General features: G+C 44.3%; 1 protein-coding gene across 1 annotated transcript in view; it reads right to left on the bottom strand.

Moving 5' to 3' along the window:
- Nucleotides 1–172: 172 nt before the first annotated feature.
- CDKL2 (cyclin dependent kinase like 2) overlaps nucleotides 173–15,423 on the bottom strand; it is a 35,859-nt gene continuing 20,608 nt past the window's right edge. Inside the window, exons 7-13 of the mRNA XM_077814334.1 lie at nucleotides 13,616–13,704; nucleotides 10,332–10,461; nucleotides 6,101–6,393; nucleotides 3,079–3,172; nucleotides 2,209–2,326; nucleotides 1,902–2,008; nucleotides 173–1,087 (exon numbers count right to left, since the gene is read on the bottom strand). Of these exons, the coding sequence (XP_077670460.1) occupies nucleotides 1,028–1,087; nucleotides 1,902–2,008; nucleotides 2,209–2,326; nucleotides 3,079–3,172; nucleotides 6,101–6,393; nucleotides 10,332–10,461; nucleotides 13,616–13,704 (891 nt within the window). The 3' untranslated portion in view covers nucleotides 173–1,027. The remainder of the gene's footprint in view (nucleotides 1,088–1,901; nucleotides 2,009–2,208; nucleotides 2,327–3,078; nucleotides 3,173–6,100; nucleotides 6,394–10,331; nucleotides 10,462–13,615; nucleotides 13,705–15,423) is intronic.

Raw genomic sequence — 15,423 nt, 5'->3', positions numbered from 1 at the left:
TCTCTTTTTCTTTAAAAAGTTTAAGTGTAGGAGTTACCATCTTTTCTTGGCTCATAAGTGTCGGTAACCCTTCGCTCTCTCACTGAGACCCGGGGCTCTCAACTGGCCATAAATATGTTTTTGTTGTTTTTTTTTAAAGAAAAATAGTTTACTATAAGATAACTGTATTGGATGCTATTGGTATAGCCAGTGGCGGATTAGCCACTGGGCCAACAAGACCCGTGCCAAGGGGCCCCAGCCAACTGGGGACCCCCATGGGCGTGCACCCCAACCACGCTCTGCCCGCCAGGTGCTCTTGCCAGGGAGCGGGGGAGCCTCCGCATCCTGACCGCACTCCCCGGCAGGAAAGCAAGATGGGCAGAGTGGGGCAAGCCCCCATGCCCTGATCCCATGCCCCTGCAGGATTGCTGGGCAGGGGAACGTGGCAGGGTAAGCCCCCACGCTCCAACGTCATTTCCCTGGCAGGAATGCTGGAGGACGGGGAGAAGGGGACAGCATGCAGAAGTGGCGGGGAGAGGCCCCCACTTACTCTGGCCCAGGGCCCCACAAAACCTCATCCACCTCTGGGTACACTCTTCTCCCCAGGCCAGGAGTTGGTCAGTATCCTATCGCACTGACTTAGTTTCACTGTTGGGTACCCATCTTTTCAGAAGACACACACAATTCCATAATGTATTCCATCCCCGTCTCTAATGCCGAACACCTCAGGTCAGTTTCACACAAAAAACCCCACTTAGGATCAAGATACACATGCACAGAACTACACAGCACGATACAAGAAAAGGGACCCATTCACAAAGTCACGCACTGGTCTTCCCTGCTTGGCAACAGCACAAATCCGTTCTCAACACAAGTATGCTGCAAACGGGGATATCGAACATTGGAAGGCTCCCTCTTCAGGAAACCCACAGAAGGTATCAGCCCTTGTCAAGTGTTCTTTTTGAAAGGCAACAAGAGGCTAAGCTGCAGAAAGTAATACATACGCTTCCGAGGCAAAAAGTACCCCGTTCCTCAGTTCTTCTCCAGGCTAGCGTTCTACTCGAGGGAAGCTGGCTTCTGAAGCATCTGGCAGTGATGTCCCCGATATCTGTCAGTCAGCAAACAAATATTAATGTAATTCCTAACATACCAGCCTAAAAGCAGTATGACCTAGTAAAACTGTTCATCGATAGCCTTCTGCCTGTCCCAAGTGCAGTATCAATAGAACATGGGCAGATTCTTCATTGATCATATCACAAATCAGCATACATGGGTAACGTACATTTTTAAATCCATAACACTATGCCAAATCTAAACAAGATGTTCACTGGACCAGTACACAGCCCAGGAGAGACCTAGGAACTACATCACTCCCAAATTACAAGTTTCTAATGCATGCTATAGTTGTTAAACAAACAAAACAAAGTTGCAAAAAACTATTTTGTGTGTGTCTGTGTCTGTCTAGAATGGCTAAACTATTTCTGCTCAAACTTTTGGGTTCTATTTCCCACTCTGCCACTGACTCACTGTGTAACCATGGGTATTGGTGGGTAGCATCTGCATCTCAGTTCACCCATTTGTAACAAATCCTGAAAACAGGTGAAACACACAGGATTTGTGGTTGTATTGTGAACCTCGAACACGGTCCAGGTTTGCCTCCAGGATAATCCCAGGGTCATACATTTGGGCCAAAAGTTTGCCCAAAATGGTTCTTTTCCCCATCAGGCTCCAAAACTCCTGCATTGTCCTAAAACAAATTACTCCGATGAGTACACTGCTGCTCATCAGACACCCTGGAATGCAATGTGCTGCACAGAGAAACCATCTGGAACCTTTTGGCTCTTGCTGCTTGCAACGTGCTTTGAAAACCTTGGCAGAAAGGCACTAGGAGAACAGTGCAAAGCATTTCACTGGATCATCACCTGTTGCAAAGCCAGGCTCGGGTTGTGAAGATCGATGGTGGCAAGGGATGGAATGCGAGACTCTGAGACTGTTTTGTTCTCCTTTTTGACAAATCTGGAATTTCGAGCTGCAGAAGACAAATAAATAAATGCATTGACTGCTATGGACTTGTTTTGTTGTTTTAAGCATAGAGGGTCAAGATTTCCCTCTCCAAAAAAATCTCACATGCTAATAGGATTAAAAAAATAAATGTCTGATACAATTTATACTGCTCTTTATAACTTATTTATCATCCAGTTTTAATTAACAGCAAATTAAAGCTCGTACCGTCCGCTCCTTTGAGTTCAGGGAGATGGTTATAGTTTAGCTCAGGCAAACGCACATCTGTCTTGGAGAATTCCCATCTTTTCTTGTTTGCCTGGAGAACGTTCTTTTCATTTGTGACCTGACACCAAGGGATTGATTTACATGAGTACGGTATAGAAAAGCTAAGGGTACTAAAAGTAAAACCATTATTCAGGTTTAAAAGAAGTGAGCTTCTCTGCTATGAGACTTACTCAAGCGTCAGAGTACCAAAACAGCCTGTATTCTTTCCTAGAAATATGCTGTTCCATAATCTTCAAGACAAGCTTTAGGAAATCAGTAATTTAAGGAAACCACCTACAATTACACAGAACACCAAAAACTGGAAAGGGGTCTAGACTGTGCAGTCCTTACTCAGACAAAACTCCTGCTCATCTTGAGAGGAGTTTTGCCTGAATTATGACTACAGCATCAGGCTTTAAATCTGCATGGCCTTTCAAAGAAAATTCCGTGGGAGCTGCTAGCCACTTATTTTCGTGAGTGAGTCATTCGTTTTTACAATCGGTGCACAGAAAATTCTAAATGTAAATCCCAAACTACTTGGTCACCATAGCCAACACCTGCCTTTCCTCCCAACCGGGCCAGAAACTGTATTTGCACTTGTCTAGAAGAATACAGGTCTATCACTTTGAGCTCTTGGATCTCTAACTTAAATAATATTCCAGTACAACACATTCACATAACATGACTGTGAATAAACTATTATATATGATGTCCCCAAACCGAAGAAGGGAAATATATCTAGAGAAGGCCGAAATGAAAGGTATTAATGACATTAAAGTAAATACTGAAGTTTAAAATACGTTGTTTTCACTACAGAAGGACGATGCTTACCGATGTGCCCAAGCTGACATTGTAATGCCCTGCTGGTGAATGTTTCCCTTGCTTTATAAAAGGGGTTAAGTATTTTTTAGTCTTCTCATCAACTCTATAAACAAAAACAAAAAATCCAAGACTCCAATCAGAATTAGCAATAATCTCTTGGTAACATCATAATATAAAAATGATGCAATGTGAGACATCCAGCCATGACATAATCAGTTGTTGAGCTATTGGTCCTACCATACACACTGCACTGCCAGCGTATTACAACCCTGATCAGAAGTGTACTCTTGCTATTAGTCCTGGGCTTGTCGAGCAATGAAAATCAAGGTCAGTCTCTCCCAGAAGAGTGTGGAATTGTGATATGGACAAACAGCTGCTATGGACTCACCTCAAGAATCCATTCACAAGGCTGGTATCTAGGACTGTTATTGGCAAACTAGCCTGTCAGCATCCTGTGAGGGTTTGTATTAGTTACTCAGAGCAGAGAGGAGAATCCCACATCTTTCTTCGCTGGTAGAATGTATCATGACATCAATGTTAGGTCACACTCAAGTGGTGGGGGAAGGCTGGTGAGCGGGCATATACATTTTGACCACTTGAGATACACGTTCTAGATTCCGATCTAAGTTGTTTCACACTCACAGTGGGGAAGATTACAATCCATCCCACATATAAGCAAAATCCTGGAATCCCACTGACTTCAAGTGAGAATATTGCCTAAGTTTTTAATCACAGAAAGCTCTCTCCTACTCATGCTTTCTGATGCAAAACTCTTTGCAGTCACTCCCTTCTCTCCCTGCTATAGTTGTATTTAGGGCTCACGGTTGAGCCTTCTATGCACAGACCTGTGTTTGGGGATGGTGTGGGGCTCTTTAACTGCACCAGCAGCACCCCCAAGAAACAATCTTCAGAGCCACAATACTTCCTGCAGCTACCCAGAGGACAGACAGAGCACAGGTGCTACCGCACCCCTAAAGAAGATGCTACTGCACCCCTAAAGAAGATCTCCCTTCTACAGCTGACTAGCTACAGCGGGCACTGAGATCACAGCCTTGCCTGCATGCTTTGAGACAGTTACTGTTAGCCCCACAAATCAGAGCTCAAGTGAGTGTGTGTGTCCCAGATCCCTATGCAGAAGGGACAAGAAGGATGATCTTTGCACCCTTCCCTCTTTCATGCCCTTATATTCTGGGCTCTATCTGGCCCATAATTATTAAACATCTATTACAGCAAGGAATACACCAGACTGCAACACTGATCCACGTCTCTATGTTTCCAGAATAGCTGATAAACCATTATTTGCTAACATAGAACTTACTCCTGAGGGAATTCTGCACCAAAAAATTAAAAATTCTGCACCAAAAAAATAAAAATTCTACACAAAATATTTTAAAATTCTCCAAAATCTGCATATTTTATTTGTCAAAATAACACAATATAATCAGGTCAGTTTCAATTATTTTGATAATTTATTTCAAAATACCTGCCAACAAGTATGTCTGTAACAATACAGACAATGAAAGATTCTGGATTCTTTTTTTACTTTTTTTTAACAAATAGATTCCTTACTAGGCATATTAATACAAAACTTTGAGTAATAATTCATTTAAACTACAATACAGAAATGTATTTCCCACACCCCTCAGAAGAGGTACAAAGGCTTGGGGGAGTCAGGGGTAATGGAGGAGCTCAGAGAGGGAAGGAGCCTGGGAGTGAACCTGGATTAGGTGGGAGAAGTATAGAATGTGTGTGTGGGGGGGGGTGTTGGGAGGAATTGAGGAGCCTCCCCCATGCAGATGCTGGCTGACCCCTAGCCTCTCTCATTCATTAGGCACATCTGCCCCTGACCCAGTGTGTCCCTGCACCTCCTCCCCCATCCCCATGTGTCTCTGCACCCTCTGCCTGTGCCCATGCACCTCCCCTTCCCCCATCCCCATATGTCCCAGCACCCCCACTCAGCCAACCCTTGCCTCCGATCCCCATGTGGTCCTGCACCCCCACTCCATTTCAGTCCCTGCCCCGGTCTGCCCTCCCCCCAGCCCTTTTGGACCCCAGTCTATGTGACCTCCCAGCAACCCTGTGTGCCCCGCTCTGTCTTCCCGCTCCCCCAATATGTGCCTCCTCACCTGGCCCTGAAGGAAGGGCGCTGTGAGAAATGCAGCTTCTGCTCTCTCCCTATCAGCTGTTATGGCTGGTGAGCAGCTGCTCTCTGTTCTGACACCACAGCAGCCCCTGGTGGGCAAAAGGCATAAACTTAATGTATTTTCTGCGGAGAAAATAAACTGCAGGGGGACATGAATTCTGCATGTGCACAGTGGCACAGAATTCCCCCAGGAGTAAGAATTACAGACAAGAACTCATATTCACCAGCTGCAGATTCTGGGATCTCCAAATAAAAAAAACAAAAAACAATCAATTTGCTTAGGATAGCTGCCTTCTAACTGATACCTTCCTTTGTGGTTACACTCCTAGAGGCAGTCCTCTGCCTGCTCTGCTTTGTGCTGCTCACGTGGTGCAAACAGAGCAGAAAATGACATGGCAGAGTCCCCAGAGCTGTCATTGCCAGTCCTGATGCCACCCTACTCACAGGCCCCTGGTGGAAGGAGTGCGTCAGGAGCAAGTGTGAGTGGTCAGAGCACACTGTGCTTTGGGTATCTCCAACTGGTATTTGGTCCCACGGGGACAGTTGCCCGCTGGCATATATTACAGCAGCCATGAAGTTGCATCAGGGCCAAGGAGAGAATCAGGGAGCCATAACCGGCTGCTTTTATGCTCCATGAAGCTGGGAGAATGGCATCAACTCAGCAAAGCAGAGATTCTAACTCTGAAATTCCATAATATCAAAATACAATTACAGCCCCTCCCCCCTACCACTGAAAACCTTTTACACCCACCCACCCAACCCTGCCCTGCCCAAAATACATTTAATCCCCTTCATTATAGCAATGTCACTCCATGACTCTCTCAGAACATTGTCACTCCCTCAGGAGCATTTGCTAAACTCCTCTGCTGTTCGATTTAGCTTCCATACCTGTAATTATGGGTTCCAGGAATAGTTCCCTTCCCAGAGTTAACACTTATATTGGGTGTGATGGTGGCAAGGTTCGGGATAATGGGAGGAATAACCATGCCTGGGTTCTTTATGTAATCCAAGCTGCTGCTTGAGTCTTTCATGCTTGTCGGAGGGACTGTTTTGAACTGACTGGTTCCGCTGTCATACAGGCAGCTCATATTGGAAGATCGGTCCGCTTTCTCCACCTCAGCTTTGGATAATTTCACCTTGAACAGTTTAGCATCTTTGATCTTTGGATCAATGTTGAAGTCCTGTTCAGAAAGAGAAATGTCACTCTGCCTATTGGGGGTTAGAACGGATGTTAACATGAACTTATGGCAGTGTATGTGGAAAAAGAACAGAAGGCAGACACTCGTAGGGAGCGGTGAGATTCTGGTAGAAGTGTAGTGATGTTATGAAGAAAACACCTGTTTTCCATCAGCAGAAAGTAGAGTTCATAATTCACAAAAGACTTATCAAGTCTCACCATCCTATGTAAGTAAATAACTTATCTTACCACATCCCATCAATGCAGGAGTAACGGACCAAAAGAGGTTTGGTTTGGTTTTTAACATGTTTAGGAAAATTAAAGGGCATGCTCTCTCATATCACCTACGTCCCTAGTAAAATAGCACTAACAGCGTAATCGTGGTGCAGGACACGTCTACACTACAGTGGCACAGCTGCGGCCCTGTAATTGTCCCACTGTAGTGTAGATGCTTCCTACATTGATGGAAAGGGTTTTTCCATCAGTGTAGTTAATCTGTCTCTCCGAGAGATGGTACCTAGATCAACGGAATAATTCTTCCATCGACCTAGTTGTGTCCGCACTAGAGGTAAGGTCAACCTAACTATAGTGCTTAGGGGGTGGCATTTTTCGCAGCCCTGAGTGACTGGGTTGATCAAATTTTTAAGGCTAGACCAGCCCAATGTCTATTCCTCACTCAACTGAGCATCCCTTCCCACCAGGTCAAGGTACATGTAACACACCAGTAACTAGAGGATGTTTAGTTATGGAGCATAATATTTCTGAAATGAACATGTGCCAAAAGTGCAGTGACATGCACCGTGAAGAAGGCATACAAAACTGATGGACTAAATCACGGGGGATGAGACCCCACATCAGTTGGGGCTTTGGCAACACACATTTCTAGGCTCTGGTATGAAGGCACTATCAGCCTACTCAGCCACATTTAAGCAAACGTTTACTGTAACTTCCCTTAAGGGAGGGCACGTGACTACAGCTAGATTAGCTGGCTGGTGGCAAGAATAGGGGTTTTTTGTTGGTGGTGGGTTCTGTGTTTTAAACACAAGCTGCAACCCATTATTCTGATCCTAGCCTGACACCTACAGCTTTTCATTGCCAGAGGCTCTGAGACAAAAGGACTCCTGGGTACTGTGCATGAGGGCTAATCATGTTATTCAACGCATGGGCATGAGGGGACAGACACCTCCCATGCTCTTGCAAGGCACAGCTGGCGAGAGCTGCCCAATGGAGAAACCCATCTGAGAGCAGGAGAGGGCTGAAAGGAGGATGGGCGGAGGGCGTTTGGAGTCACTGGTGCTTTGAAGAGGCAGATAGGCCAGAGAAGTCTAAGAGAAAATAGAGCTATCCTGACCTACTTCCAAAGAAATAGAACAAGAGCAGAGATAAGTATCACTCTGAGGCAGACCCCAGTCCCTAGAGTGGGATTTACAGCGAAAGTCTGGGTCAGGGATCTGCAACATCTGAGCAGTGATTCAACATAATGTTGTGCTCGGTCAGTTGATTTACACGCTTTAATGAACCCTCATTACAGCTCTGCATGGTTGGCAGGTAACCATGTACCATCCTTATTTTACCTACTGGGAATTGAGGAAAATGGTTTAAGCAACTTGCTCACAGCCACAGATGGAGTCTGCATCAGAGCCAGGATTAATGCTCAGGGCTTGCCGATTCCAAGGGCCAGACTTCAAGTCCCTAACGCTCACCTCTCTCAGTACCAATAGAACTACCCTGAATACTGGCTGGTGCAAAGGCAAAGAAGGGAAATGTATAACATTATACACACATAATATAAGAGGGTGTATGTGATGACTTAGACCTACAGTAAGACCCTTGTATCTGGAGATGCTGCTTCCTGGCAGTCATTTTGCTATATAGAGTTTAGCACTCCCTCTACCTCCGAAAAGGAGGAGGAAAGATTCCTCTGGGGCTTAGCAAGGAAGCCAAAAGGAAATCCCACATTTCTGCACATAAAGAAATAATGCACAGGAGATCTGGAATACCTTATCCAAATGTATTTTAAAAGCATGCTTCACCCAGCAAGCCCCTTCCTGCTCTCTGGATAGATGCTATTTCCAGTAAGTGAAAGCTACCCATTAGTCCAGTAAGTTTGCTGGACATTCGCTGCCTGGCAAGAGCAATGATTGGGCCACATAAAGTTTTTGCTTAGATGTCTGTTGCACCAGTTGTATTTTAAAGGCTTGAGCACTACATAGCTTTTTCTCATCTGACCTTGCAAGAGTCAGCTGCCATCTAATCGGTTCCCTTTTGAAGTTGCTTAACATGGAATATATAACAGAAGTGTTGCTCTGCATGTTAATGAATCCAGAAAAATTCCTTTCCTAAGTGGATTCTGCAGTTGCCTCACAGAAAACAGGATTAATGTGTATACAGCTTTCAGTTATGAGACCTTTAAAGTACCAAAAAGGCAAAACAAACTCAAGCGTTAACGAAAATAAAACGCAGCTCAGACATGAAGGTCCCTTCTCTTTTTTTAGCACAGTCATTTTAAAGAGTTTGGAACAAACACCGACGGAATTAAAACACACGCCCTTTTAGGTTTGATCAGCAATCCACAGGTGCATTTGCTTCTCAATTAAAATAGAACCCAAAATCAGACTTCCCCCCAGCCACATTTCTCCCCTGTGAATAAAATGTTAATTTACAGGCCTTGGGATTGCCTCAGAGTACAAAGCTTATGAGCAACAGTATTTATAGACACCAAACTGCGGACTATAAAATATATAAAAGAGTTGGATAACGTACAATTATCGAATGGCATGAATTTTCTATAGCATCTGCACTTGGAATAATGTTGAAATTAAACACAAGGATCTCTTTTCAACATAGGTGGCAGATGCTCACCCAGACCACAATGTGGAGAGAACAACAGAATGGGGGGGGGGGAATAATGTACAAACATTGATGCAGGGCCAAATGATGCAGACCTTACAGAGAACCCATTCTCTGAAAATCAGGTCCCTTAAAAGTGTCTCAGGTAGGACACCCAAGAACCGAGGCACCCAAAATCACCAGTCACTTGAAAATCTTGACCCAGGTCCTCCGCTGAGGAGGTCTTGTCACCAGTCTCCAGAGAATTACCCCTGCGAAATGATACAGCACCAACCACCACAACTGATCTCAACAGCCACAGCCGAGAGCCCAGAATGAAGCTGCGGGTTTTTCATATCACAGCCTGTATGCTGTATGGGACTCAGCAACAGAATTGACAGGGAGCAGGTTTAATATTTTGCCCGTGACTAACACTGCCCAGCTGGTGCACAAGGTTTTCTGCATCAGTTATAGATTCAGAGTGACCTACAAGGGTAGCCTTGTCTTGCATTCGGCAGTGATTTAATCTAGGTATAAGATATACAGCTGGGGTAAGGGAAAATAACTGAAAATTTCAAAGGTTCTTTCATTTCACTGGTTTAATAAACTGGCCAGTTTTTCACCATTCAAAATTATTTTTTAAATCAAATTTTTCCACCCATTTTTAAAAGCATAATTTTTTATTCTGTTTTATGACTAAAATTTTCCAATGCACCTTAGTTGACCAGTCAAATGTAGTGATGGAGAAAAATAAAACCAAACATGGTAAGTGAATGCTAAAAACCGATAAATGAAAAAAGTTGGTCAAAAACTTGCAAAAGATTAACATTTTCAAGAAAAGCAATAGCTTCACAAAACGTTGTTTCCTGACAACTGACCAGATTTATTGGAAAAAAAATTCAACAGCTCTAGATCACAAAAGCATATTTCCAAGAGTTACACTTGCCTTACCGGAAAGTGATGAAAGAAGGTACATTTTTAATAATGGAATGTAAAAATATCTATATCTTTCCCTATGTAATTACAGATGGGGGGCATATGCACACACACCGATGGATTTTTTAAAAGATTAAATGAGTACTATTATGGAAAACAAAAACAAGATCTACTCACCTGGATATCCAGCATTTTTCTTTCTTCTCCTAAAGAATCGTCTTTGTCCTTTTTGCTAATTTTTGATTTTTTTGGCAAAGGATGGTCCCTGGCATCTTTCTGAATCTTTAACCTAAGCTCCTGAGCAAATCTACATTCCATATTAAAAACAAACACACAAAGCAACTTCCATTAGTACTAAATCTACACAACTTGGTGTCCACCCCCAGCCCAGTCAAATTACGTCTCTTTTGAAGTCAAACAAACGATTACATTTTTTAAAATGAGAAATTGGCCAAACTGGATTACCCAGGAAAAAGCCTCACAAGTTAGTGTGGCCTGAATCTATACATCTAACAAAACATACATGGCAATTAAAACAAATGAAGATCGTGCACTAATTTGGCTTGAGTTTAGATATTGCTGGGGAATATAGCGTGATGGGGTTTGGTGCTAGTTAGGAGACATCATCCAATAGAACGCAATGCTGGACACTTTTTGCGGAATAAACACGGAGACATGGGTACAGCATTCATTTTTGGGGTAGAAAAATATGTCCTGTGTTCCAGGTCAGTGACTCTCTCTGCTGCACGCAACGAAGAATGATGTTGTCTGTGTCATTTATGGATATTAGTGCAGCCACATCACTGAAACATTATTAAAGAGGACACTTGCTCTTGTGCTCTGGGACAACAGATGGAATTAATATAGATTCCGCTTATTCGCAATCTCTCTGTTCCCAGCAAAAAGTTGGTAACATATCTGAAGGCTGCCAATAAGTGAAAGGCAGGTTTGTGCGGCTGCAGCCAGCAAAAGAAGCCCTGGGACGCGCCTTTTCAGGTTGCAGTCCCCCAAATCTGCCTGCAGCCAGGGCCTTTCTTCCAAAAATAGCTGTCAATAAGCAGCATGTCTATTGCCAGTCTCTGAATCCTATTAACTTACAGTCAATGGGAAAGGTTTGGTTCCCAGCAAAATGTTGTTATTAACCAAAAGTTGTTAACATCAGAATTGCTATTAAGTGGCATCCATTGTACTATCAATGGCCCTGCTCTTGCTCTCACTGGAGCCAAGGGTGTTTTGCCATTGAATTTAATAGGAGCAGGATTAAATGCTTCTGTGAAACTGGTGGTACTCTGCTCCTGGCATTTTAGAGAAGAGGTCACTTGGAAAAAAAGAACACACATAATTTCTGCATCAGAAATTAGGTAATATCCTATGTGTCCCCCATTTTAGCATCTGCCTGCACAAGAATTCAAGAATATAAACTGGTGTCGATCCTTATCAGCGATCCTTATTCACATTAGTTTGCTACTTAGCAAGTAACACAAGACTCAGTAAAAAGAACGAGGAGTACTTATGGCACCTTAGAGACTAACAAATTTATTTGAGCATAAGCTTTTGTGTGCTAAAACCCACTTCATCAGATGCATGCAGTGGAAAATACAGTAGGAAGATATATATATACACACACACACACACAGAGAACATGAAACAATGGGTGTTACCATACACACTGTAACCAGAGTGATCACTTAAGCTGAGCTATTACCAGCAGGAGAGTGGGGGAGGGGTGGGGGTGGGCGGGGGCTGGAAGCTTTTGTAGTGATAATCAAGGTGGGCCATTTCCAGCAGTTGACAAGAACATCTGAGGAACGGTGGGAGGTGGGGATAAACATGGGGAAATAGTTTTACTTTGTGTAATGACCCATCCACTCCCAATCTCTATTTAAGCCTAAATTAATTGTATCCAGTTTGCAAATTAATTCCAATTCAGCAGTCTCTCATTGGAGTCTGTTTTTGAAGTTTTTTGTTGATGTATTGCTACTTTTAGGTCTGTAATCAAGTGACCAGAGAGATTGAAGTGTTCTCCGACTGATTTTTGAATGTTATAATTCTTGACATCTGATTTGTGTCCATTTATTCTTTTACGCAGAGACTGTCCGGTTTGGCCAGTGTACATGGCAGAGGGGCATTGCTGGCACATGATGGCATATATCACATTGGTAGATGTGCAGGTGAATGAGCCTCTGATAGTGTGGCTGATGCGATTAGGTCCTATATCTTCCTCCTGTATTTTCCACTGCACGCATTAGATGAAGTGGGTTTTAGCCCACGAAAGCTTATGCTCAAATAAATGTGTTAGTCTCTAAGGTGCCACAAGTCCTCCTCATTCTTTTTGCCGATACAGACGAACACCGCTACCGCTCTGAAACAAGACTCAGTGTAACGAGCGTATATGGGCTTGGAAACCTACTAAAGCCAGTGGGAGCGCTCCATTGACTTTAATGGACTGTGGAACGTGCTGTATATGCGACCATGTGCTGTACTACTTAACTAGGCCACTCCAGGTCTGACTTACTAGGATTACAATATTTTGCCACACTCAGATAAAGTTAAGTATAATTGTGTTTTATTATTTAATCATCTAGAATAGCAGTTCTCAAACTGTGGTTTGGGACCACAAAGTGGGTCGTGAGCCCGTTTTAATGGGGTCGCCAGGACTGGCATTAGACTTGCTGGTGTCTGGGGCCCAAGCTCAAGCACCACCGCCCTGGGCCAATACCCGACCCCCACTGCCCTGGGCCGAAGCCAAAGACCAAGGTCTTCAGCCCTGAGTGGTGGGACTCAGGTTACAGGCCCCCACGTGGGGCGGAAGCCCTTGGGTTTTGACGTTGCCCCCTTCCCCCAGCCTAGGGCAGAGGGGCTCAGGCTTTGGCCCCCCCCGGCCAGGGTGGCAGGACTCGAGTAGGCTCAGGCTTCAGTCCCCCTTCCTGGGGTCATGTAGTAATTTTTGTTGTCAGAAGGGGGTCGCAGGGCAGTGAAGTGAGAGAACCCCTGATCTAGAATTACTCAAATTTTGTTGAGAAAAACTGAACAAACCTGATAAAACAAATAATTCACACACTGATTTCTAGTACCTTTTCTGTGCATTTTATGGCAATAACTTGACGAATATTTATTTATAGGCAATTCTCTAACTTTCCCTGGGCATAATAATTTTCTTTTTTCTGCTAAACATGCAGCAAGTACTATACTGATGTAATGCTAACCACACTGAAGGCAGCTCTTTACCCGGAAGCGCAATTCTACTCTGCAAAATGACTAGGTAAAAAGGGCACTGTGCTGGGCTCCATGTTTACTGTCTGGCATTTTCCATATCAAATGTGCTCAGTTTACAAGTAAAGTCTTGGTTTTCTTTCTAACTGCGAGCCCTGCAAACACAGCATGGAACCTCACAGAGCTCAGTGGCATTGCCTCCTTCTCTCACACGGCCATTTTGACCAAGAAGCAAACAGACAACGTACCTTTCCGCAAATCCATCTTTGTTAAAGAAATCGCACTGCAGTAGGTCAGCACAGGATGGCCTTTTGTCCGGATCGATCTGCAAGCATTTCTAAAAGACCGAGGTAAAGTTTGATAGGCAACTGCAGTAGCATCAAATGAAAAATCTTTGATATTTCTAAATAAAAGTCACTAAAGAGAAAGTAAGAAAACAAACAAACAAGGCCCAAAGTTATAGAAGAAAACACTGCTACGGTGTGATTAAGGGATGTAACCAGGGAGGACAAACTGGAGGAATTTAACAATGTTTGCTTGCTGCATCTATTTTAGTCAATGACACTTGGAAACTCTTTCTATATAGAATTGCTGCCTTTCACTGACAGACATCAATCTGCTTTCTCCTAAACTGTAACCATCTCTCTAATTTTGATTATTTTAATTTTTTGGCCAGGATTTTACAGTATGGGTAACGTTAAGCATTAGAAACCAAATAAGTTGTGTTCAAAGTGTTATTTTATTTGGCCAACAAAATTATTGTATTGCACGCACAAACACACACAGTAGCAGCAGCAATGTTCAATTCATATTTTCTCAAAACTAAAAATCTAAAGTGGCTAAGGCAAAATTGAGGGTTTTCTAGAGGCTAATTGCCATTGTAACAGAGGCAGAAAATTCTGGGGAGGAAGATGAAGGGCAGACTCCTATCTACTCCTCCCCACCATCAAGCGACAGACCTACTTGCTTCCGTTCTTTACAAGGAAAGGTACCAACTCCAGGAGTTACAGATAAGTGGCTCCGTGGGTCATAGAGTATGCACGCTGAATGCAGCTAGCTATAGGGAGAGAAAGTTGCTCCCCACATGGCCACACAATATAAAATCACACCCCAGAGAGAAAGGATGTTTTAACTGCTCCTTGCTAGGATTTTGCATCTGTAACACACTGGTCAGCATGTGTTACCTGTCCCGCTCTGTGCCCAACCCAGAGATTCATGCTTTCAGCTCTGGAGGTCCCCAGTTCAACCTTGCTGTCAGCTAAAATGGCAGCTGCCACATATTCCAAGGGACCACCCACCTTCAAAGCCTTTCCCCGAAAACTGTACCCTGGGTGGGTGGGCTACCCACCACAGCTGGGCTGGAATCAGTACTGAATGGGGCCTCCAAGTCACTAGCCCGACTAGACCCTACTTCCTACCACCACCACCCTACCAGCAGCTCCATGTGAGAGGGGAACGAAGCATGTGGAGCAGGGACCACAGCTCTTGCTCCCTCCGCTCAGTGGCCAGGGATCCAGGCAGGAAGGAGAGCAGCTCAGAGTCTCCTTCCCCAACCATCACCAACCCCACAAGGAGTGGGGGCCTCAGCTCCATCCCCATTCAGTCAACGAGGTAGAAGGCGACAGGAGAGGGCCTATCCTCCCTCTGCCAGTGGCACAGCTACAGAGCCTATGGGAGGTGCAGGGGAGACGGGTGGCAGTGGAGAAAATAGACCTATGAAAAGTCTAAGGGGGCAACTGTCCCCCTGGCAAATGATGCCCCTGAGTGGAGAAGCGATAAGTGGGGTGACACAAGGGGGGTCAGGACCCCGTTGTCCCAGGGTAAGAAGGACAGCCAAAGCTGGAAGCAGAAAGCCCAGACAAGGGGATGAGGACACAATAAATCCTAGCAGCAAAGTGTTTTGTTGAAAGGAAGAGGCTGTGCATCATGTTTTTTTTCAACTGCTAACCCAGCTAATTGTTCATTAGACCGGGAACTGACAGCCAGCCAGAAATGCAGCCTCTCCCTTGCATTTTTGATCCCTCTTCCCCTCAGTCTAAATCAAAGAACCTTAAGA

The sequence above is a fragment of the Eretmochelys imbricata genome, chromosome 4, assembly GCF_965152235.1.
Source record: "Eretmochelys imbricata isolate rEreImb1 chromosome 4, rEreImb1.hap1, whole genome shotgun sequence".
Lineage (NCBI taxonomy): Eukaryota > Metazoa > Chordata > Testudines > Cheloniidae > Eretmochelys > Eretmochelys imbricata.
This window is presented reverse-complemented; position numbering and strand designations above follow the sequence as displayed.